General features: G+C 45.9%; 1 protein-coding gene across 1 annotated transcript in view; it reads right to left on the bottom strand.

Moving 5' to 3' along the window:
* Dscam (DS cell adhesion molecule) overlaps window positions 1–25,229 on the bottom strand; it is a 445,545-nt gene that overhangs the window by 75,648 nt on the left and 344,668 nt on the right. The window contains exons 16-19 of the mRNA XM_038345563.2: window positions 21,481–21,721; window positions 19,908–20,054; window positions 14,685–14,840; window positions 9,799–9,932 (exon numbers count right to left, since the gene is read on the bottom strand). Coding sequence (XP_038201491.2) covers window positions 9,799–9,932; window positions 14,685–14,840; window positions 19,908–20,054; window positions 21,481–21,721 — 678 coding nt within the window. The remainder of the gene's footprint in view (window positions 1–9,798; window positions 9,933–14,684; window positions 14,841–19,907; window positions 20,055–21,480; window positions 21,722–25,229) is intronic.

Below are 25,229 nucleotides of genomic sequence, written 5' to 3'. Positions count from 1 at the left end.
TAATCCCAAGACTGGGAGGCCTTGGAAGGTAGATTCCTGGAGCTAAGTAGTCACCCACTCTAGCCTAATCAGGGAAGATGCAGGATCCGTGGGAAACCCTGTCTCCAAAGGAAAGAAAAAATAAGGTGGAGATAAATAGACACCATACATTGACCTCTGGCTTCTACAATTACATACACACATGTGCATGCAAACACATGCATGTGCACACACAACAGACACACACACAAGCATGGAAAGTGTACAGAAGATTTAAAATCATATCCTCTAGAATTAGCTATGAAGTGTAGAAGAATTTGCAGGGAAGCTTCCAGAATACAGATACCAAGAGTTTTTATAAACCAGAATTGATTTCTCGTGACTGGTGTGCTTAGATGCATCCTTGCTTCTGTGAAATATTTCCAAGTTTTCTACAGCCCTGTGTTTGGTGAAAGGATACTAGAGGTTAGAGTTATGTGTGGGCCCATGAGTACAGAAGACCCAGAAAATGTCTGAACCAAGAAAAAAGGTCTTATGGACTTGCTAAATTGCAAATGTATAAATGAAGCACAAAGGTCTATTGTTAGCCGGACTTGGGATGCTGCCATAATGTCTAATTTTGCTATTTAAGAACAAAGGGACCTACAGGTAGGTCGCTGTGGGAGAACAAAGGAGGAATGTTTTCATGCCAGCCATGAAAAGGTTCAGGCATGCAACCCTCATTCTTCTGGTGTAGAAAACAGCCAGTATCTGCAGGATGCTTCCTGTCTTGGTAAGGAAAAGTCAATATATGGTTCCATCTCTCTTGGGTGACTCAAAGTCACAACCTATAAAATTTAAACATCCATCTAGAAATCTCTTGGGCATCTTGGAGACTACCACTACCTCTTGTACATCAGAAGCAGAGGCTGGGCCATGCTTATGTGGCCATGCTTGACTGTTTTAGCTTTCTACTGCCGTGACAAAGCTCCCTGACCAAGGCTGATGGAGGACTTTCATTGGTTAATTAATAAAGAAACTGCTTGGCCCAATAGGTCAGAACATAGGTGGGTGGAGTAGACAGAACAGGATGCTGGGAGAGAGAAGGCAGACGCTTCAGGCAGTCGCCATAGGCAGTTGCCATGCTTCTCCTCTCCGAGAGAGACGCAGGTTAAGATCTCTCCTGGTAAGCGACCACCTCGTGGTGCTACACAGATTACTAAATATGGGTTAAAGGAAGATGTGAGAATTAACCAATAAGAGGCTGAAACGAATGGGCCAGGCAGTGTTTAAAAGAATACAGTTTCCATGTAATTATTTTGGGTAAAGCTAGCCGGGTGGTGGGACACAGCCCACCATTCCATCAACACAAGGCAACTTGAAAAGGAAAGAGTTAAAGGAGTTTACAGTTCCAGAAGGTTAGAGTCTGGATTATCAGTGTGGAGAGCATGACAGCAAGCAGGCAGACATGTTGCTAGAGACACACCTCAGAGCTTACTTCCTTATCATCAAGGAGTAGGGAGAGAGAAACAGACAGAGGAGGGGGATAAAGGGAGTGGGGAGCGAGAGATAATAGAAATGACTTGGGCTCTGAAGCCTCAAAGCCCACCCCACCCCCCCGTGACACACCTTCCTCAACAAGCCACACCTCCTAATCCTTTCCCAAATTGTTTCACCAACTAGGATCAAGCAGTAAAATATGAGTCTATGGGGTCCATTCTTGGTCAAATGACCATACACACTAAGGCACAAGGTTGAAGTCATACAACAGTAAGATTGAAACCCACCATTAAGAGAAGACCCAGGTAGGGTGGGGAAAGACCATGAACCTTCAGGATGAAGCTACATGATGCTGGCCAGCTGCATTGTCTGATTTTCAGATTTGGTAACTGAGGGAGGCAGTAGGGTAACTCCTGCACAAGGCACTCATTGGAAATAACTATACGTAACCATCTACAGAGATACAGTGGAGAGATAATTCTTAGGGTGCCATGGTGCTTAGCAGATTTATTTCCTCTGATTAGCACCCTGTGTGTGTGTGTGTAAAGTCTGCATATATACGTGTGTGTGTGTGTGTAGTCTGTATATATACATGTGTATGTGTGTGTGTGAGCATGCGTGTGTCTGTGTGTATGGAAAGTCTGTATATATACGTGTGTGTGTAAAGTCTGTATATATATGTGTGTGTGTGTGTGTGTGTGTGTGTGTGTGTGTGTGTAGTACATGTGCTTGTGCAGGCCAGAGGTCAACTTCTGGTGGTATTCCTTGGGAGCTGTCTATTTTATTTTTGTGAAACAGCCTATCTGTAGGACCTGGGACACATCCATTACACCAGACTGGCCAGCCCTGGGATCTTCCTGTTTCTACTTCCCTGGAACCCCCAATTCTGGAATGATAAATACAAACCACTGTCCAGTTTTTTTTTACTTGAGTGCTGGGGATCAAAATTTAGCTCCTCAATTGCTTCACCAACTGAGCTGTCTCCTCAGCTCCACATCCCTATTCCTGTTCCTGATTCACCAGGTAACAGGGGCTTCCTTGAAGTCAAGGCTACATTCATGTGCTAAGACACTGGCTCTGGCCATTGTTTGAGGTGTACAGCCCTCAGCCGTACTCCTGCACTATAGTGTGCTGCAATTGCCACTCTGCTGTCCTCTGCTCCCTGCACAGAATGGAGTCCTGCCCTGGCACCTTCTGCCTTCTCTGGGATTTTTGAACACAGGCTCTGTTGATGCCTTCTGGGGACCTTCTGGGTAGGGAAGACTATGGTGATGGCTGACTAGTGATTTATGAGAAAGCATTAAATTTCCCTATCAACCTTTCTAAGATTTCTTTCCCTCTGTCATAAATCCTGCCTGGGTGTTTACTGGAATGACGGTAACATAGAGATAAGTCAATATTAACTTACAATAGGCATGAGCAGGAAATAAAGAGAAACCACTTGTTGAGAGACCACTAATGCATAGCCTGGCTGCATGCAGCAGACTCGATTTCTGCCCAGGCATGAACCCAGAGCCTGGCTCAGCGCCAGTGTAGAGTGGTGTTCCATTTATTTCTGGATTTGTTGAACAAATGAATAAGAGGTGTGTAAATTAGCCAATCTGATAAGTAGTGATAGACAAGGAATCAAACCTAAGTCTGGACTCTAGTTGGAAGATAAGAACATGGTTGGAACATTAGCAACCCTAGGAAACAGGAAGGAAAGGGTGAGGATAAGTTTGGGCATACTGGATGTGGCACACAGGTCAGCTCTCTCTCTCGAAATGTAGGTGTTAGGAAATCAAACAAATAAAACCAAGTGTTCCACAGGATGGAACCCATAGCTGGCACTATTAGGGGGCTAATATCCTGTGACTAGATACGTCACATGCCCTAGGGGATAAATCAGCATAGTATTAAACGAGTTCCTAATGCCTCATTGCTATACTCATAGATAATGCATCCCTCAGCTTTCATCAGGGACATGTCCTCTTGCAGTAGATGTTGATTAACGCAAAGACACACAACCGCACAACATGTGGAATATGAGAAACTACAGAATGCCGAGCCCTAGATGGGATGTCTATATCATATACCTTCCTCCCAGGATTCAGCGATCACCATGGAAAAAGAAAGGAAAAAGACTTGAAAGTCCAGAGGAAGTGGATAATTGTCATGAAATCATTTTTTCTAGACATGACAGCACTTGCCCATTTGAATTCATAGCATTCAGGACAGCACACAGCTCAAGTGAGACAAAATCCTGCATGTGTGGGGGGGTGGACACATTGGTAGCTACTGGGAGAAGGGGAGTTAGTTTTTGTTAAAGGTGTGGCTCCCTGGTAGGGCAGCTGTTCTCAACCTGTGGATGCAGACACCTTCGGCAAACCTGTATCCACAAAAAAAAAAAAAAAAAAAAAAAAAAAAAAAAAAAAAATTGCATTATGATTCATAGCAGTAGCAAAACTCCATCTACGAACTAACGATGAAAATAATCTTATGATTGTGGGTCATCACAACATGAGGAACTGTAAAGTGGGACAGCATTAGGAAGGTTGAGAGCCACTGCTCTAGGGAATGGGTCCACACCCGAGCATATCTGCAGCACAAATCGGACTCAATGGATTTTTAAAAGAGGACAGGAAGTTGGAACAGCAGGATGCAAGAACGTGGATCTGATCAAAATCACTATACATAATTCTCAAGGAATTCATAAAATACTATTTTTAAATGGTTGCCAGGGATGGAAATAAAAATGTGAATTCAGCTTCAGGTGATCGTTAATTTGTGAGCCAGTGACAGTGAAGATGGGAAAGAACCCAGAAAGGGGAAAGGGGAGAATGCTGGGACACACCCACACACCAGAGCGCTAAAGGAATGCGGGGAACAGTGGCGGGGGTCTGCTGCAGCCCAGGGGCCATGGCAGTGGCATCACCCTCAGCTCAGGGGCCACTTAGACACCATCTGATACTAAGTTCTTAGTGCAGTTGCTCTGGGCGGTACTGCCCTGGGAAGGCGGGAACCTTGCAGAAATCTTCACTACCTAGAACCCTGGTCACGTCTCATGGAGCCTCGCTGTCTGGAGTCAGCTGGAGAAGTGGCCTGGAGCTGCCTCCATCAGTAATGTGTATAACACACCTTTCACCTGCAGGAACTGGGTAACATTTCATGTCTGGAACTTTTTTTGAGATTTTCTTTTAAAGTTTATTTTTTTTTTTGTCTTTAATACATCCCAACTGCAATTTCCTCTCCTCCACTTCCCCTACCACCCCCAACCCCCTCTCCCATTGATCCAGTCTTCTTCCATCTCCTCTCAGGAAAAGAATAGGCCACCAGAGATATCCACCGAGCACAGCGTAACAAGATGTAATAAGGCTACGCACAAACCCTCATAGCAAGACTGGGCCAGGCAACCCAGTAGGAGGGAAAAGAGTCCCAAGAGAGGACAAAAGAATCAGAGACCCCTGCTCCCACTGTTAGGAGTCCCTTAAAAACCTCCGAGCTGACAACAATAACATGTATGTAGAGGGCCTAGTGCAGACCCATGTGGGTTCCATGATTGCTGCTTCAGGCTCTGTGAACCCGTATGATAGCTGAAACCTATTTTTAAAGGCTACCACAAAGGATCTGAGCTGTACTTCAGTGGGTAGAATGTTTTCTAGACTGCAGGAAGCCCCAAGGTTGAGCCCAGCACATGCCAGTATTGGTCAGCTACATAGTAAGTTTGAGGCCAGCCTGAGTTACACGAATCTTTGACTCAAAATAAAAAACAAAACAAGATATCATATTTGAGATGGTATAATTGATGGAACTCACAGCTCATGGATGATAGAATTTTAATGATTTTTTTATATGTTTGTTCTTCATTGATGGGAAATTTCTGCTGGTTAATTTCACATTTCTAAATTTAGTATTATAAAGTAGATAGTTACTATAGCTTAGTGCTCATCTATTTTTTTATAGGTAAATTTCATATATTTTTAACAGATGGAATTTAAGGAAAATGCAGCTTAGCTACTTCCTAGTCTGAGACTATAAAAGATTTTTATTCTATTTTATGCTTTTTGCCTACATGCATGTCTGTGTTCCACCTGAACCCTTGTCCTTGGAGACCAAAGAGGACGCCACATTCCCTGGAACTTGGCTTACAGGTGTCTGTGAACTGATGTATGGGTGTTGAGTTCTGTATTAGAGAAGTCTGCGTCCTAAACCACTGCTCAAGCCCCTAATGCCCCTAATGAGAGACTTTAAAAAGTTACCTCACTTCTTTGGGTTGTATTGTTTCTAATAGTTTATATCATTTTATTGTTATACTATTGTTATTTGATAGCCTGAATCTTGAGGTTCTAATTACATGAATTTAGAGGCTGGGGTGCTCTATCTTTGGGAGGCTAGTGCAATTTCTCGGTACTTGAAGTGAGAAGAATGTTTTATTTGCTCTGCATTTAGACCACCAGAAAATAAACCCGGCTAATTTACAGCCAGAGTGACATGTTTGGACACCTTCGCGGTCTCTAATCATGTTGTCTTTTGCAGACATAAACTGGGCAAATAGTGTGATATAACCACCTATGCTAGATGGGGGTCACATATGTCGTAGAACAAACTGCCCCTTTTAAGGAGATCTTAGAGAGAAAGGGAGCTCTGCTAGGTATCTTGTGGTGGGGGCATCGTCGAGGAGCTGCACCAAGGGACTCATGAGAGAAGATCAAATTAGAGGGCACACTATGTCTTGATTTATCTTCCCGTGTTCTACATTCAACTCTGAAATTATTTCAAACACTTCAGATTGATTTAGACAAGAAAAATAATAGAGCTTGTGCTGCCCTCTGCTGGTCATAGCTACACATCGCAGGAATGTTCAGGTCTCAAAAAGAAATTTTTCTGACTAATGTTCACAGTGCTGGAAATTGCCACACGTGCTACTGGGAGAGAAAAGCAATCATAAGTCTCACCCAGCTAGAAGCTACGACAGCAGCCTGCCTGTAAGATATGTCTTCTGTTGGTCCAAATGTCATGGGAATAACAAACCACTTTTAAAGATGGATTTAAGGTCCACTTTATGAGATGGAACTCACCTCTGACACTGTTAATAGAGGCCTAAAACCCAAACTTGATACATCGTGGGCTCTAGGGAAAAACCAACTACTATTCTGTTAAATTAACATAGCAATGAAGCAACTTCTAAATACTGTTCCACCCACAGATTACTAGATTGTTTAACTTCATCAGGTTCTTTAGGAAATGGTAATTAACACAGAGACTCACAACTGGAAGATGTGCAGAGAGAGAGAGACTTTGGAGCCCTCAGCCCTAAGCAAACTGTCTTTACCAAATTCCTCCCTTCAAGGTTCAGAGATCTATGTGGGACAGGAGGGAAGACTTTGGGGATACTCCAAGGAAACAGTGTCTTCTAGACACAGCAAGGCTGATGCACATACGAAGTTAAAGGGATTGCAACAGCACTCAGAAGACCCGCACCTGTCCAAGCCAGACAAAAGTCCAAGCGCAGAGAAGGGGAGGTGACATAAAGTCCTGCTCCCACGCAAGAAGCCATCTGCACTTGATAGCGGCCAGGAAAGGGAACATTAGCTTTCTTCAATGTAGTGTCACTGGGTAAACCAACCACAATCCAGGGCAGGCTAACACAAAACAGAGGACTCTCCTCTCCTCTCCTCTCCTCTCCTCTCCCCTCCCCTCCCCTTCCCTCCTCTCCTCTCATCTCCCCTCCTCTCCCCTCCTCTCCTCTCCTCCTCCCCTCCCCTCCTCTCTCCCTTCCCCTTCCCTCCCCTTCCCTCCCCTCCTCTCCCCTCCTCTCCTCTCATCTCCCCTCCTCTCCCCTCCTCTCCTCTCCTCCTCCCCTCCCCTCCTCTCTCCCTTCCCCTCCCTTCCCCTTCCCTCCCCTCCCCTCCTCTCCCCTTCTCTCCTCTCCTCTCCTCTCTTCTCCCCTCCTCTCCCCTTCCCTTCCCTCCCCTCCTCTCCCCTTCTCTCCCCTCCTCTCCTCTCCTCTCTTCTCCCCTCCTCTCCTCTCCTCTCCTCTCCATTCCTCTTCTCTCCTCTCCATTCCTCTCCTCTCCTCTCCTCTCCATTTCTCTCCTCTCCATTCCTCTTCTCTGTCTCTCTCTGTATCTCTCTGTGTCTCTCTGTCTCTCTCTGTCTCTGTCTCTGTCACTCTCTCTCTCACCGTGTGTGTGTGTATGTGTGTGTGTGTGTGTGTGTGTGTGTGTGTGTGTGTGTGTGGTGTTAATCCTCAGGTATTGTCCACTGTCAACGTAGATTTCTCAAGACAGAGTCTTTCACTGGGACCTGGAACTTGCTGGTAAGGCTAGCTGGCCAGCCAGTGAGAGCCAGGGATTTCTCTGTCCCCACCTCTCCAGGACAGGAATGACGGGCATGTCCCACCATGCCTTGCTTCTTACATGGCTTCCAGAGATTGAATTAGTGTCCTGTGCCTTACAAGAGTTCTAGTGACAGATCCATCTCTCCAGCCCCAGTGGACTTGGCACTCTCTGGCACATCTGTCCTGTGAGCAACTATCACCAGCCAGGCTGCATTCACACTCAGAGGAGAGGAGCAGTCTGGGGCGGCCAGGGTCAGCTGGATGAGTGGCAAGTGAAGGAATGGAAATAAGGAAGTAGCTGGAGCGGACAGCGAGTGTTCTGCCCATCAGAGAGGATTTGCCTTCTCTTTTGAAGACTTGGAAACATGTTAGGACCAATGCTAAACTCAGGTGCTGTGGTGAGGAGTCGGGCCCAGACCCTTGCAGAGATATAACAGCAGGTGCTCCCTCCTTGTAGAAGGCTGACAAAAACTCTCTGAGTTTGAGAAAAGGGCCCAGTGGCTGACAATAGCATACTTGACAGATAAAGAGCTCACAGACAGTCTGGAACCCAGCCCTGACCGTTCGGGATTTAAACTGCACTTCATGGCAGAGGCAGGTGGTGGTACACACAGAACACACGTGTGACTGCCTTGGCAGGAGCTGCAGCTGCCCAGACACGCACAGGGTCCCTGGCTCCTACCCACTCATGCTGTGTCTGCACACCAGGCCTCAGGCTCCACACTCCAAGAAAGTCTGGACTCAGGAAAAGCGTCACTTAAATGAAAGAACTCGTAAATAAATTTGGTGATATTGTCCAGTCTCATGGAGGAAGGCAGTGCTAACACCCCCTCCCACATTGACAGAAATTGAGACGTTTGGATTCGTGAAGCAAGCCAGTCATAATACAGAAGAGTATACAGGGTTCTGCTGATAGGGGGTCCCTAGGGTTGTCACATTCATAGGGAGGGAAAGTAGCTCCTACCTTCAGTTTCTGCTCTGACTGCCCTCTGTGTGGGGCAAAGACATGGAAGCATAAGTCAAATGAATAATTTCCCTGTCACGGCAACAGAAACCTCTCTAGGACACCATAGCAAACAGACTCAGCTAGACTGGCTGGCCAGTAAGTTCCAAAGATTTGTCCATCTCTGCCTCCCCAGAGCTGGGATCACTTGCACTACTATACCTGGCTCTTTTTGTGGGTGCTGGGGACCCACTCGGGCCCTCACACCTGTCTGGAAAACGTGGCTGAACCATCTCCACAGCCTGGCTACATGTTTCTAAGTTTTATGCCAGGAACAGGAGATAGAAAGATGGGTCAGGCATCATCCCTACATTTTGAAATTGTCTTAAAATCTCCACGAGAGGATTGCAAATCTGAATGCACTATTTTTTTTTTTTTTATTTTCTTTTCTCCAAATTCCCCTCTTTCCTGATATGACTTGGTATCTGGCCACAGAAAGTTCAAATTGATAATTATTACCCAGCACTGCTAACAGCAGCGATAATAAGTGGTACGGTTTGAAATGGTGTGTGCATTCCAACTCCCAGAGCCTTTACCAGGCCTGCCGCTGCTGTTGCAGAGGGCACAGGTCCCCGCTGACAAGCCTTGCACAGCAGGAATAATCCTGTAGCTCCTCAGCGTGGGACAGGCCAGGGAGGGAGGGTAGGCAGGAGCATGTGGGGGAGAGGGAAGGAGGGAGCCAGTGCATTTAATGTGGAGCCCAACTGCGCACCAATAGGTGCTGTCCAGTGAGTAGCAATTAAGGCACAATTATGGCCTCTGCACTGGGATTCTGATAAGTGGGTGGCAGTGCCTGGGAAGCTGCCAGATAAACAGTGGCTCCCGGCAACTGCATCCCCTGTGATGATTTAGGGCTGCTCTGGAGGGAGGTGTAAATGAGGACTTTGCTTTGTGTGTGGAGACAACCCCACAAGAAAAAGCCACCAAGGAGGACAAGTGGGAGGGAGCCGAGGAAAAAGCATCCTCGGTGAGGTACTGGAAAGGGGCTGGAAAAGCACCTGGCTGTCCAGCAACTTACTGTGGGGTAGGGGTGGGAGCAGAATACGGTGTACTTCCGGATGATGCCGTTCAGCTTGAGCGGCGGCAGCCAGGACACGAAGACCATGGAGGCTGAGGCCGCCGCCGCCTTGACGCCAGCAGGAGGACCTGGAACTGGAAAATCCGGGGTTAGTCACGGGGTGGAAGGAGCCATGAATGGTCGCCCAGGTGACCACCCCTGCCCAGTGACTGTCTGGTGGCCTAGTCCCCCTCTCTCTGCTAAGCTCTTTGAGGACCAGTGTCAAGGGTCCCAGTGTTCCTTATTTATACACCGAGTCCTAACCCCAGAGACTCCAGGTGTCACTGTATTTGGAAATAGGATCTTTAAAAAGGCGAGGCTCTGCTGAATGCTCAGTAACAACTGGGCACCTATGCCATTTTCTCTAAAGTGTGAGGGAAATTGGGAAAGAAAGGGTGGAAAGAACATTAGGGCTGGCAGATGGGCTGGGATCCTTTAAAAGAGGGACTGGTGGTCAGAGACAGTGGATGTCAGAGTTCAGCGAAGACAGAATCTTCCTGTCCTCAAGTGAACTGCCAGGCTGGGGTGGGGGTGGGAGTAAGGGCAGGGGTGGGGGTGGGGATGAGGGTGAGGGGTGAGGCCAGGGGTGAGGGATGAGGGGGACAGATGGGGGGGAGGGGTGAGGGGTGATGGGCATGACAGGATGCAGAGGACACATGGGCTGTTGTGTTGTTGGCTTCTATTTACTGCACAGAACACATTCCCACATTCTGAGGTGCTAGAATTCTAGGAAGGGCTGACTTCCTCACAAGATACAAAACCTGCAATACCTATTGAAAGACTACATGACTGGTGATTGTGTGAACACACAGACAGACAGACAGACAGACAGACAGACAGACACACACACACACACACACACACACACACGCACGCACCATTTTGGGGTTCACTAAGATACAGTCACACGCTGGCATACTCTTTGTTGTGGTTTGAATAAGAAATGACCTCTAAAGGCTCCTTCTTTGAACCCTTGGTTCTCAGTTGGTAGCTCTGTTTAGGAAGCTGTGGGAAGTTTAGGAGGAGCAGGCTTCCCTGAGTAAGCAGTGCATCACTGTGGGGGGGCATGGTGAGAGTTTGCAACCTCACCCTTTCTGTTCTTGCTCTTGGCTTCTTGTGTGAGGAAGCAGTGTGATCAGCCAGCTTCCTGCTCCTGCACTGTGGATTCCCTGACTGCTCCCATGCCTTCCTCACCATGTTGGGCTTTGCTTTTGGGAACCCATACAAAACAAACCTTTCTTCCTGATGTCACTTTTGTCTGTACGTTTTCTTACAGCAACAGAAAAGCAACTAATAAACTCTCAACACTTTTCAGGCTACACAAAGCTCGGGATACAGGTAGCAAAAGAGTCTCAGATTCTGACGTGGGTGTCTTTTACCCTCACTCAGCTTTACCTTTTGATATCTCACCAGCGAGGAGCTGGCCTGGTGCCATGTGGGGTGGATGCAGAGATCACACATTCCATCTACCGCTGGCCTCAGAGGCTCACAGGCATTAATGATAGGCTTAGTAAATATTTAAATTTAAACAGAGCTGGTTCTAGGTATATATATATATACTATGTGTACTTTTTCATAAAGGGATGGAGGTTGAGTTTAGCGCATGCCTCAGAGTGAAAATAGCTACTGAAAATTAATAGATCATGTTTTGTTTGTATTCTTCCCTTGCACAGCTATGCTTAGGTTATAGTTTGGGCAAATAAAATGATATTAAGATTCCACAAATGTTTCAGAATTCAGAATTCACCATGCTCAAAAGAATAAAGCTGCATAGCAAGTCACTTCTTACGCTCTTTCGGCAATGACAAATGTCTATGTTTTCATTGAGCTACGGGTTCTGAGAAGTAGACCTGAAGATTCAACAGTTCTCACCCCAAGAGGATGGCCATGGAGACGGCACTACAACATATGGATCTGAGATGTCTATGCGTGGACCTTCGGAAATGACCAGAGAGGCCTGAGAACGTGTCTATGAGTCCAAGAATCTTTCGGGACTGAGAAACTGAACAAGAGAGCTGTTCTCAGTGCACAAACACCTGCTTACGTTAGATACAGAGTTTCTTATGGTGGTTGACAAGGACCCTGCTGTGATGGCTCGTGTTTTGTCAGCCACAAACAAGGGCCATTTGGGAACAGAGAACACCACCTGAGAAAATCCCTCCATGAGAGCCTGTAGAGCACTCTTTCCGGTCAATGATTGATGTGGTGCAGTTCATCACACTGTAAACAGTGCCACCCCTGGGAAGATAGCCTCACAGAGCAAGCCAGTGAGCAGCACCCCCCATGGCCCCTACATCAGTTCCAGCCTCCAGGTTCCTGCTCTGGGTTCCTATCTGGACTTCCCTCAAAGATAAAATGTGATGTGGAGATGGGATAAGTCCTTTCTTCCCTTAGGTGTTTTGGTCATGGTGTTGTTTTGGTTATGGTGTTTTGGTCATGGTGTCTTGTTCATGGTGTTTTGGTCATGGTGTCTTGGTCATGGCGCTTTGGTCACAGTGTTTTGGTTATGGTGTTTTGGTCATGGTGTTTTGGTCACAGCAACAGAAAGCAAACTAGGGCACCTGCCATTTCTAAGTTATGAAATCTTTTGTGTTTCCCTCTTTCTCTCCAGTCTCTACTCCGTTTCACTTCAAAAATGCAAACTTATCCTAAATCAATACTGGCATTCAACCTGTAGTCCCCTTTGTCCCACAGCACCGGGATGAGGGGATTCTCCACCTCCTCCACGGGGTCTTGTAGAGACATCTACAGTCAATCTCATCTCCATTCACTTCCTGAACCAGGTATAAAAGCAGGGATCAGTGGATGGGAAAGTCAGACCTTAGGCCTGAGGGACAAACACTGAGAAGGAAAACTACCATTTCTAAACCTGGAAGATCAATTAAAAATTGACCCCCAAATTTCTTGTTGATAGGAGCTGTGGAGATCTTCCCATTTTATTGGATTTCCATAGATTCTCCTAAAAAAATGTTAAATGTCAAATTTAATGCTACGGATTGATTTCTTTCTTAAACGATAGTTCCAGAGATCTCTGTTTCACCATTAGTGATGCTCTGAGGGAGGGGAGAGCAAAGAACGAGGTGTATAGGGAGGGGTGCAACAGCCTTCTGTACGTCAGCCTGAGGTGTGGTCAATTCACTTCTGCTTTCCTACATATGACAGTACGCTCTGACAGGTGCAGCAGCTTGGTTCCCTCTTGTTCTGAGCAAGTAAGTTGCTCTAAGTCTTGTGGACAGCAGGACATGACACCAGCATTCACACAGCTCTCCGACACATTTTAAATGACAGTTCCTCTCTTTCAGGACTTTGCGTTGTGGATAGCTCAAGGCACTGTGACTTCCCGAGGACACTGCATTTTGACTTTAGATTCCCTGAAATGATCCAACGTCACTGAGTAGAAAACTCACCCGCAGCTGCACACTCTTGGGAAGAATGTGGCCTGTGTGCTCTAGCAAAACTAAACGGAGTGAGGACCGACATACATGCAGACACCTCTGTGTAAGGAGGTCCAGAGAGTCGATAGAATACCGAGGGGGTAGGTGGATGGGACTGTGGGAGAGAGAGCAGGGCATGGCTCCCCTGAGGGGCGAGCAGGGTGCAGGCAGCAGAAGGTACCTTTTGGATGTCTGGTGATTGTGAGGATGATGGACAGGGGGTGGGAAGGAGAAGGGGGAGGTCCCATCCTCGTATCTAAATCTGAGTTCTAAGCTTTGCTTCTAGGGCAAATGTGGGCTGGAATCAAAGAATAGCATGTTTGGGATCCATGCAGTTGAGGGGGCAGAGACATCAAACCTGCCAGTACCAGCTGATTTCAGAATGGGCCACAGTGAGAGTTCTCCTTCCTAACTTGCCCCACTTCGTTTGGATGAAGATGAATAAGTTCAGATCATGTCTACACAGCACTTGGGTGCTGCATGTCCTGGGTCAGCCTGTGTCTAGCATGATCCAGTGCCGGGAAGCTTCTGGAAGGCTTCTTGGACATCCATTTGATACTGCTTACTTCTTCCTTCACCGAAGAAGAAACTAATCACCTTTATCGCTGATTCTCTGCTGTGCACGGAAGCATAAAGTGCTCCTCAAACAGCTCTGACAAGGACACAGGGAATTTTCCTCAAAATAAAGAAAACTGCAGGCCAAATTGTGTGGAGCTGCTCTGGAGTCAGAAGGGAGATAAAACCTACCTAGTCAGCACGAATCTTTGTAAGAATTCATTTTTTTTTAAAAAAGCCACAAAGCTTTGAATTCAAGCCTTTCTAAAATGATCCAATTCATGTGCAGTAAGACTTAGGATAGTCCATAATTTTTAAGGAAAAAGAGCTGACCCTGGAAGTAATTGAAGTTATCTGAATAGAACACAGAACACTCAGCAGGCATGTGAGCTCTGGGATAAAAGGTGACTTTAGTTGAAACAAACAAACAAAAATGATGAGAGAGACAGAGAGAGAGAGAGAGAGAGAGAGAGAGAGAGAGAGAGAGAGAGAGAGAGAGAGGAAGAAGAGAAAATGGGGGAGATAGGAAGAGAGGTAGAAAAGGGGGCGGGATGGGGAGGTGAAGAAGGAGAAGTGGGAGAGGGAGGGGTAGGAGGAGAGGGAAGAGCAGGAAAGTATTTAAGGGGCAGGACCAGGATCAATCAATGACTACAACAAGCAGGGGGAGGGCCTGACTCCTGCTGGGCTGTGCAGAAGGGCAGTGAAGACCGGAGTGAATGAGGCTAAGAGCACGGATTGGCGAAGCCCCAGCAAGCCTTCTGACCCGCCTTCTGCAGTGGCTTCCGCCCAGGCACCAGTGTGTCCCCGGGCATGTAGGATCTGCGTTTCCCATCCAGTGCCCACACATCTATGTCTCACCATCCTCTTTGGTGCGGGTGAAGATCTGCTCGCTTCGGACGCCATCCCCTGCACGGGTGAAGGCCAGCACCTGGATACTGTAGTTGGTGTACTTCTCCAATCCGTCCAGCTCCAAGGAAGGCTGAGTGGTGGTGACATTCTTAATCTCGCCCAGCTCTGGAGGACAAAGCCAAAAGTAGGACCTCGTTATAGAGCCCGTCACACCGCCCGGCTGGCCTCCTTCCCTGCCACACAAGGTACTGGAAGGAGCCGTGCAGAAGAGTCACAGGATAGAACCACTAAGTACTGTTTGCAAGAAAAATAATCACCTGAATCAAAATGTCTGAAAAAAAAAACAAAGCAAAACAAACACACTGGAAAATAGTAATTTACTCTTGATAAATCAAATTCCAGTGTCACGATGTCCCCCTGGGAAGGACTCACACCAGCAGGTAGCTCTATACACCTCTCATTGGTGAGCTATCTCTATATAGTTAATGGCTGTTCACTGTGAAACTCCTGCAACATGAGGATTCCACATATATATGAAATATACATAAATATATTTCATTCCCCCATCTCTGTGTGTGTGTGTGTATGTGTGTGTGTGTGTGTGTGTGTGTATGCTGGTTAATCTTTCACCAGCTTGACATAGCTTGTGTCATCTGGGAGGAAGGAACCTCAGTTGAGAAAATGCCTTTTTCAGATTAGCTTATGGGCATGTCTGTGGGACATTACTTATACATTAATGATCAATGTGGGAGGGACAAACCTACTGTGGGTGGGGCCATCCCAGGCAAATGGTCCAGGTTGTGTAAGAAAGCAGGCTGAACAGGCCATGAAGGACAAGTCAGTAAGCAGTGTTTCTGCCCTGAGGTTCTGACCCGACTTCCCTTCATGGTGGACTCTAAACTGTAAGCTGAAATAAACCCTTTCTCCCCCAAGTTGCTTTTCATTGGTGTGTTTTATCCCAATAATAAAAATCAAACTAAGACAATACTTTTGCGTGTGTGTAGGTATACACTTGTATGGGGAGCACATGAACATGTATGTTTTGATGTTTGGAATCATCCTTGTTCATGCCTCCATCTGTGTACTGAGAGCTCTGTCCCTGATCTACTGTTGAGGCAGGGTTGCTCAGTCAAACCCACAGCTCACTGATATGCCTGACCTTGCTTGCCGGATTGCCTTGGAGTCCCCTGTTTCTGCCTTCTAAGTGTGAAATTACAGGTACGTCACTATGCCATCTGGCATTACATTGGTTACACGGATCTGAATTCTGGTACTCACACTTGTAAGGTGAGAACTTCAACAACTGAGCCAGCTCACAGGTTCTTCATTTATATACGTTTTAGATTCTACTGTAGCAGATGCAAATTTTTAGGTATTCAAGTTAATCTCAAATCTCTGAGCTAATGGACAGGGACAACGTCCAGCTCTGCCCTACGTCATTGACTATAGTCACCTAGGTATCCACAGCTCAGCTGGCTTCCAGAACTAAACCTGCATCTTGGTAAACAAAAGAAACACTGACTTTGAGGGGTGATGGACAAGTTTTTGGCCAGATGGTGGAGGACTTTCTCAAGGGGTCTGTGTATCAGGATTTCACGATGTATTTGCTTTCCTGACCGTGTGTGCTGCCTCACTATGACCGAGCAGACGTTGAAAGGAGGCTTGCGTTGGAGCTGATCTGAGCGGCGCAGCACATACATTTTACCTGGGGTGAACTCTTCTCTGCGTCGCCGCTGAAGTGGCAGGTGATGTGTGAGAACCTCGGCATGTGCTAAATCTGCCTTACTTTCCTGAGTGGGCTCCGAGAATGCTATTCAGAGCTGGAACACCGTGCCTCCACCTCAGGCAGAAGGCACATGGCAACCGAAAGCAAGTGGAAGGATGCGGCAAGTGTCTCCACCGCTGCAAGGCCCTGAGTTTCGAACAGAAGCCAGTCACTTCCAGAGTCAGTGGTGGAGCAGGAGGAGGCCTGGGATCTGCTTGCCCAGGGCCAGGTGTCTGTGAGCAAGTAGGTAGCACCATGTGACTGCTATTTTACTAAAGCAGGACTAAGGCAGGAGGCAGGGGTCCAGCAGGCACTTGCTGGGTAGCTGGCTACAGTAAGGGATGCCTTTGATATGTTCCAAAAGTATTGAGAGCTGTATCCGTGATCAACAGAGGTGGGGACATGCCAGGTCTGCTTCCTCGGGCACAAGCACTGCCCACAGGACAGAGATGCACAGATCAATCCAGCTCAGCAGCCCATGACTCCACAGCCATCATTTGACAGGCAGGGCACTAAGGGACAGAAAAGCCTTGCCAGGACAAGGCTAAGATCCCCAAGAGCCTGGACTGTGGACTTGGGCTGAATGGCCTCTTATTTACCACACAGTCTTAGATACTGGGTCCTGGATACTTGGTGAACACAGGGAGACAGGACTAGAAGCATGTGCTTTGACTGGGTCACTGTAGCATGTTGTCCATCAGCATCCCACACAGAGGGTCAGATGTCAAGAGCCACTTACATTCAGATTACGACATGTGGTATATGTGGATCGTGTGTGTAGTGCACACGTAATGCCTGTGAGAAGGGTTTGTTCTATGTGTTGGGTTATGATATGTGTGTTGTGTAGTAACTATAGTATTTACACTGTGTGTAGGCATATGTGTCATATGTAGTATGCAAGGTATGTACAGGATGTGTGATTTGTGTTTTTGTGGGGGAGTTTAGCAAAGTAGTGTGCATGGCACATATGGTGTATAGGGTATTTATGGTGTATGTGTGTGGTATTCATTCTGTGTCTTGTGTGTGTGTATTGTGGTATGCCTAGCGTATATATTGTGGTGTGTCTGGTGTGTGTAGTGTATGTGTGTGGTATGTGGTATGTGTGATCTATATGTGTCTGTTGTGTATATATGATATGTTGGGAGTATGTGTGTGGTGTATATAGTTTGTATGGTGCTTGTAAAATTTATGATATATGTATTATATAAATGTATACACATGTACATACATGCATATATGTACATGTGGTGTGGGGTGGGATATATATGTGTGTTGTGTATATGGAGTGTGTTATATGTATGTTGTATGTGGTGTGTTCATATAAGATGTGCATGTGTGAAATGTTCTCCAGGTCTGGTTAGGTCAGGCTTTCTCATGCCACTCCATGCTCAGGTTCTATGGGATCCAGGATAGTGGGGTTGGTGCCATGATGATCACATGGAGTACCTTGCTGACCCAAAATGCATTTCTTAGAGGTAGCCTCAGGCAGAGACTGCTTATTATTTTCCGGCCTGCCCAGACCCAAAATAATCACACAGAAACTATATTAATTAAGACACTGCTTGGTCTCTTAGCCCAGGCTTCTTATTAACTAACTCTTACATCTTAAATTAACCCATTCTTATTATTTTGTATTTTACCATGAGGCTCATGGTTTACCAGAAAGGTTCCAGGGTGTCTATCTCCTTTGGCAGCTACATGGCATCTCCTCAACTCTGTTTACTCTCTCTCTCTCTCTCTCTCTCTCTCTCTCTCTCTCTCTCTCTCTCTCTCTCTCTCTCTCTCTCCATCTCTGTTCAGATTTTCTGCCTGGCTTTACTCTGTTAAGTGATTGGGCAATAGCAGCTTCTTTATTAAGAAATGGTAATAAAAGATATTCACAGCACACAGAGGGGAATCCTACATCAGAGGCCCTCAGGCAGTGCTTCACTTTCTGATGTTTCTTTCCTTAGCTTTTGGAAGTCGTGAAATAGATGCTAATCTCACTGAATTGGCCCTGATTCTCTGAGTGGAAAGAGCCATCCCTCAGGACTGCCTTTAAAGATGTGTGGCCTGTCCAACTTTAAAGTTTGGTGTGTATAAAGACACTCACAATGTTTAGAACAGTCTCCTAGGCTACGCTGTCAAAAATGGATGACCACAGACATTTTGTTACTCTACACTATGTTTTTTAAAGCTTTTATTTGTGCGAAGACTTCAGTTGCTTACTCCTTTGTTTCACCCCCCCACCCCGTTTCATGGGTAGCATCTGCTGATTTGATATATTACTTGGCCACTACTTGCCACCACTTGGCATTAGTGTCTTGATTCTGCTCATGAGTCCAGAGCCCTCTGAGCAAGCCCTACTCTCTCCCATCTTACAAGCTAAGAGATGCTCGGTTAATTTGGGTCTACTGTGTATCTGGCATTGTGAGTCTTCCTAGGCTGTCTCCCACTGCAGGGTAGCATGGAAAGCCTGAGACCCCACTCCAAAAGGAACTAGGCCTGGCAGATAGTTCTGGAAACACAACCCTTAGAATATGCACAGTAGAGGGTCATACACTGGCAGTGACTCAGCAGAAGGAAGCATTTGCTATTGTGCCTGTACTCCTTCATTTGGTGACAACAGCGGAGCCATCTGTGAGACCCAGTGTGTCCCCTGCTGTTTGGAGATGGGACCTGCTTAGCAGCACAGAGCCAGTGGTCCTGAGTGAGGAACTATAGACTCTGGTACTTGAGCTCTTTGCCCAACAAGAAATGCAGTTTATGTCTAGGCAGAAGAGCTGAAGGATGTCCCATGGCAGGGGGAGGTAGGAAGAAAGGAGGCAGGGTATAAGGGACAGGAAGTGAGGGGCAGGAAGAGAGGAGGTGGGAAGTGAGGGGTGGGAGAGAGGACACAGGAAGAATAAGAAAGCCAAGGGGCAAGAAGGGAGGCAGGAAGAGGGCGGCATGGTGGGTCCAGGGGCCAAGGCACGGGAGCATGCCAGCAATGGAGACCTTGGAAAAATGTGGGCACTCTCTTAACCTGGGGATTTTGATTTAGGGGCTCCTTATGGGGACAATCACAAGTTTCTTGAGGTGTTCTAGCATTTTTCTGGAGCTCTCATATACTTCTTCTATAGGGACTTAATGTTTCTTTGCTGGAATCTATTCTGGGAAGAAAGGAGCAATGTTTAAGGGCGTGTTATGTATAACATTCTAAATAGAGATTTATAGCTGAAGATGACTGCAGTTTTGACATAGACACTTACAATTTAGAAAGTACCCCAATGCCTGATGTCCCCAACTGCCACTTACTCAAGCGTTTGTTGTTGTTGTTGTTTTGGCATGTGTATACACAGGTTCAAGTGTCAGGTGGTTGAACAAAGAGAAGAGTTTTCAATGGCAAAGAGGTCCTTCCAGAACCCAATTTCACCCTAGGGAGGGGGTTTTTAGGTTGTGTGAGGCATCCCATGGGAACATACTCAACATCCCCCGAGTCCTCTTACCTCCGTCCATAAGGTTGGCCCAGTAGATGACCCTGAACCCCTGGAGAATCCCATTCAAGGCCTCCTTGGACAACGTGGACCAGGAGATTGATATGCTCTCTGGCGATGTTGCTATGGCTTGGACATTTTCGGGAGGGTAACTGGGCACTGAAATGAAATAATCAGAACCTATGATAGCAGCAGGAGGGCCTATCAGCAGAGCAATATTACAATATTAGATAGGCAGCTAATGTACTATTCTAGCACGCAGGACAAAGAGGAACAGTGCTCAACCTCACAAAGAAAGGAAAAGGCGTGCAATTCCCCACAGGAATACTGCAACTCAGGTGAGGGTCTTGAGGCCACACAGTTGCCGTGAAGGGTGTTGCCGTTCCTCCCTCCCGCTTAGTAAACTCCACTTTCAGGTATTGACCCCAGACTTGACGTGAGTGGATTTCAAGTCCTAAGGATGAACTCACTGCTTGTCTGCTTTTCACTTCCACCGCCCTAGGAATACTATCGCTTTCACTTATATTTAGCGCGCACACAGCACTGGATTAGAAGACTAAGGGGAAATGTGGGAGAGAAGAAATACAACAATGCAGCTTCCCTATCTCATCTTCCCAGCCTCTTTATGAGGAGCATAAGGTTTTATCAGAGGCAAGAGGGAAAATGATATTAGTAGTATATGCTATGTACTCATTGATTGACAAGGTGTCTATGCAGCTCCGGTTATACTGGAACTTGCTCTGTAGATAAGGCTTGCCTCAAACTCATAGAGATCTGCATGATTCTGTCTCTCAGCTGCTGGGATTAATGGTGCACATCAGTTTATAAACTATTTTAGATAATGAATCTACATTAACTTTAAATGTTGGAGCAAGGAGAGGGTGCCAAATACTAGCTGAAAGTCATGAAAGAACAAATAGAAAAGCAGGGCTAAACCCTCCTGCAGATTGTGTAGCTAGAACATTCTGGTCCTCTAGGTTCTAGTTCTCTAAGCTTTCTCTGGTCTACAATCAAATGGCTCATTGTGCAGAGAATTTTTTAAATGGCAATGTGTTGATGCTACCATGTGCTGAGTCTTTGGGACAGGAGGGTTCTCTGTCATCGAGCACTGTTGGGCTGTTTTCCTGCCTTAGAGGAAGTGTGCATGAATTCATTTTCGTCACTAGAGGGCGCATGATCACTATAAGATCTGCTCCAGAGAGCCTGGGACCTTTTTCGTGTGTTTTCTCCGGCCACAGAATGCTTGAAAATGGAAAGCAGCCATCAGAGAGAGAGGTAATAACACAATTATATAATATACAGAAAAAATTCCAAAAGCTTCGTGATACTGGTTTGGGGAAAGATTTGGAAAATTATATTTCTGCTCTCTAGATGGGAATTGCTTTGGTTTTATTACTATGAAACCCATCTTGTGTTCCAAAATCAAAGAGGAAGAAGATTCAGGAATACATTCGGGCTTTTGATGGAGACCCATCCAGGGCAGGAGTGAATTGATGTGGTGGGTTACTTAGGCCAAGCAACGGGGAGCCGGGCTGCAGGGCAAAGAAAAGAAGTCATGCCACAGACTGTGGATGCCCAGACCCACCATCCTCCAGGGTGGTAGCGATGATCTCCTGAGAAGAAGGTCCTGTGCCAGCCCGGTTGCAGGCCTGCACCACCAGGCCGTACTGGGTGAACTTGTTCAGGTTGTCCAGGGTATACACTTCGCTGTCCCCGGTGGTGTCAATACTGATAATGTTGAACTGGAAGTTGCCTCCTGTGCTGTACTCCCGGTAGCCTATTTGGTAGCCGCGTATGATCCCATTTTGTAAATGTTTCTTGGGAGCCTAAGCAGGAAAGAGAAGAATACACTCAGGAACATGGAGGCAGGAGAATCATCACATGCAAAACAACTTTGAAAAAAAATAAAGCCAGATAACAGTAAGGGTAAGTGCAGCAGCCACAAAGGCCCACACAACTCTCCCGTGGCTGAATGCTTAGGCTAGTACTTGACCCTAACTTCATGGCTGCTTTTTCTTTACATTGATCCCTATAGCCAACTTCTTCAGAAATATTTTTTTCCCTGGCTACTCCTCCTTCACTGCATGCGTGGTATCTGGCCTGGCCTCTTCATCCTCTGGAATGCTTACCCTGTGACCCTCAGTTTTAAGAGAATGTCAGACACATTTAAGTGGCAGGAGAATAAATCTGAAACTTCAGAGTCTGTGCCCCAAGCCTCTAGGTCAGGCTGCTATGGTTAACTTGACTCACTGGTGGGAAGACATTCTGAACTTGTAGTGTTGGAACACATACCTGTCATCTCACTGTGAGGCAGTCCTTCCTGCTCACCATCAGCTAGGTCTACCTAACATCCTCCTACTGTTTTCTATCTACCTATCTGTTTATCTATCTCTCTATCTCTCTATCTCTCTATCTATCTATCTATCTTCATCATCATCATCATCATTATCTATCTATCTATCATCTATCTATCTATCTATCTATCTATCTATCTATCATCTATCTATCTATCTATCATCTATCTATCTATCTATCTATCATCTATCTATCATCTATCTATCATCTATCTGTCTATCATCTATCTATCTATCTATCATCTATCATCTATCATCTATCTGTCTATCATCTATCTATCTATCTATCATCTATCTATCATCTATCTATCTATCATCTATCTATCTATCTATCATCTTTCTTTCTCTCTATCATCTATCTATCTATCTATCATCTATCTATCTATCTATCATCTGTCTGTCTGTCTGTCTATCGTCTATCATCTATTACCTGTCATGTGCCTATCATCTATGTATTATCTGCTGATCTATCATCTGTCTATCTATCTACCATTTATCTATCTATCATCTGTTAATCTATCATCTATCTCTTTATCTATCTGTTATCCATCATCTTCTATCATCTATCTTCAATCTATCTCCCATAGGAGAGGGAAAGTAAACACAAGAACTCTGAAAAGTGCTGATAGGCTACGAGCATGGCTGCCAGGTCAAGGCCAACAGGAAGTGGCAAATGAGGTCTGTGGGAAATAGTTCATAGCTACAGAAGCCAGGTAGGTTTGTAAGGGTGGCCTAGGTTCAGCAAGTAGGGTTGGGGCCCTGTGGGAGAAGCTGTCAGGAAGAGGCAGGGAGAGGTGCCCACAGCACAGGAGTGAGGCATGATAGGAGGGAGTGGGTGCAATTCTAGGGAAGAACAAGTCTCTGGAAGAAGAGAGGGGTTCAGATAACAAGAGAACCACAGGGTGCTGAGCAGGGAGACTGAATGAACTCAGCAGATACTGTGTAGCCTGACATGCTCTCCTCCAGGGGAACAGGCACCCCGTGCTGGTGTCAGGACACAATCTGAGTCACAGAGATTGTAACATTTTAAACTTTTAATTAACGCACAAAAGCTGCATGTGCTTATGCAGCCTTCTTGCAGCAAATTTCTTCCTATGGGGTTTCTGTGGGATGTGGTTGCTGTCCTCATCTGCCAGGCTGTGTGCACAGGGGTGTGTGCGCTCACAGCTGGATATCAGCCATGTTAGTTAGCATTTACTATTTAAGTGAGCGCCAGGGCAAGACCCTGATGTAGGAGATCACACATGCCTTTCAGCGGTAACATCCATGGGCTTTGTCAATCACTTTGTCTTCAAGAACACCTAAAGTTTTTTTTTTAGCGTTTTAGAATCAGAGCCCAAGAAAATCGCTACACCACACCTGCCAACTTGCATATACAACCTCTAGCTAGTTAATAAAATTAATTTTCCTGTAAAAATCATTATATGCAAGCCAATTTTACCAACAGAGAGATTTATTCTATTTCATGTAGATTTTTTTTGTAATTATCAGATAAGTGACTCAAGTATAAATGATAATTTTTGCAAATTATATTCATATCCATTAAGCATGCTCTCTAATTGTTCAGCTGGCTCCCTGCAAGGCTTCAAGAGAAAGCCAGTCCGAATCTCAGCGGGATGTCTATGCAGGTATGCAGTGGCGCCAACGCCTACAGAAAACTTATCTAGAACAAGTGACTTAGAATCGTCCTGGAAGCAGTCACAGGCGATCTTGCACTCCTCAAGCCTTGAAGGGGGCATGGTTCCTCTCTTCGAGGTTAGAAAGCACTGCACCCAGTTTCCCTGGAGGAAGAACAAGTGCTCTGCTCTGCCTGTTTACAAGGCTTTGTTTAAAATAAAAAGCAACAATGTTGCACAACTTCAAGCCAGTTAAAAATTCTGGCACAGACAGAGTAAGGGCTTCAGACGCCCCATTCTTAACTGGGGAGCTGTTGATGGCCCCCGCAGAAGAGAGAATCACTTTTCCTTAGGGCTGTGGCCACTGGGAGGTTCTCCATCCCACAGAGTAACCCATACCCATGGGCACTTGGGCAGCACTAACTGGACTTGGCAGGTTAAAAGTTATACCAGAAAGACATAAAGTTGAGAGAGGGAGATGTGATGGGGGCCCTAAGGGAGCTAGAGAGGGGGCGTGAGAAGTGGATATAATCGAGATAGGCTGTATACATATATGGAATATCAAATATGGATTTTTAATATGGAATATTAAAAGAAAAATGAAAATTTATTTAAATTACATTTTCTTAGAAGATCTACATTTCTGCCCTTACTCCGGAATAAAGGGTATTTTCCTCACTTTACACTTCTACAAAACACGGCCAGGAATCATTATTTTACGTTGTCTTATTATAGGAATCCAAGGCAAGCATCCCTTGTGAGCCTGTGCACATTTGATCTGGTTTGTTTTCCTTGGCTAAGGTGAGGCATTCCTTGCTGTATCCTCTGTCTACCTCTGCATCCAACTTTGCTCATTTACTATGTTATTAGGGTCACAGTCTCCTCTTTGCACCAGGTTCTGAAAACAATGGTCCGTACGCCAATGTTCGATTATAGTTCATTGTTCTCACACGTTCATATTATTACTCTGCAACTAATTTTCAATCACAAATGCGGCTGAGTACCTTTGCAATCTAGTTCTTCCATTTTCAATCTCAACTGTGGAACTCGAGCCCCAGCAGTAGATGCCTGCCTTGTTTTTAAAGCCTACATTTGAGTTGGGTATTAATGAGCAGGAATTTGTTATTACTCTGTTAGAAGTGGGTTAGCATAAGGGGATGTCTTTGTCCAAGGAGGCGGAAACACGGTCTTCCTCCTCCTCAGCTTTGGACAAGTTCCGTGCTATTGCCCGCATTTCTTTTTCAGGTGCCTGATGGAATTGTTGGTTACCCCTGTAGACAAAAGCTGTTACAGCTGTCCTATAGAGTGAGCACTCACTACTGCCACCCTGCCTCTGGAGCACCATGGTCGCTGCTAGCAACGCT

Source organism: Arvicola amphibius, chromosome 10 (genome assembly GCF_903992535.2).
Source record: "Arvicola amphibius chromosome 10, mArvAmp1.2, whole genome shotgun sequence".
Lineage (NCBI taxonomy): Eukaryota > Metazoa > Chordata > Mammalia > Rodentia > Cricetidae > Arvicola > Arvicola amphibius.
Note: the sequence above shows the minus strand (reverse complement) of the source record. Positions and strands in the feature narration are given on the sequence as shown.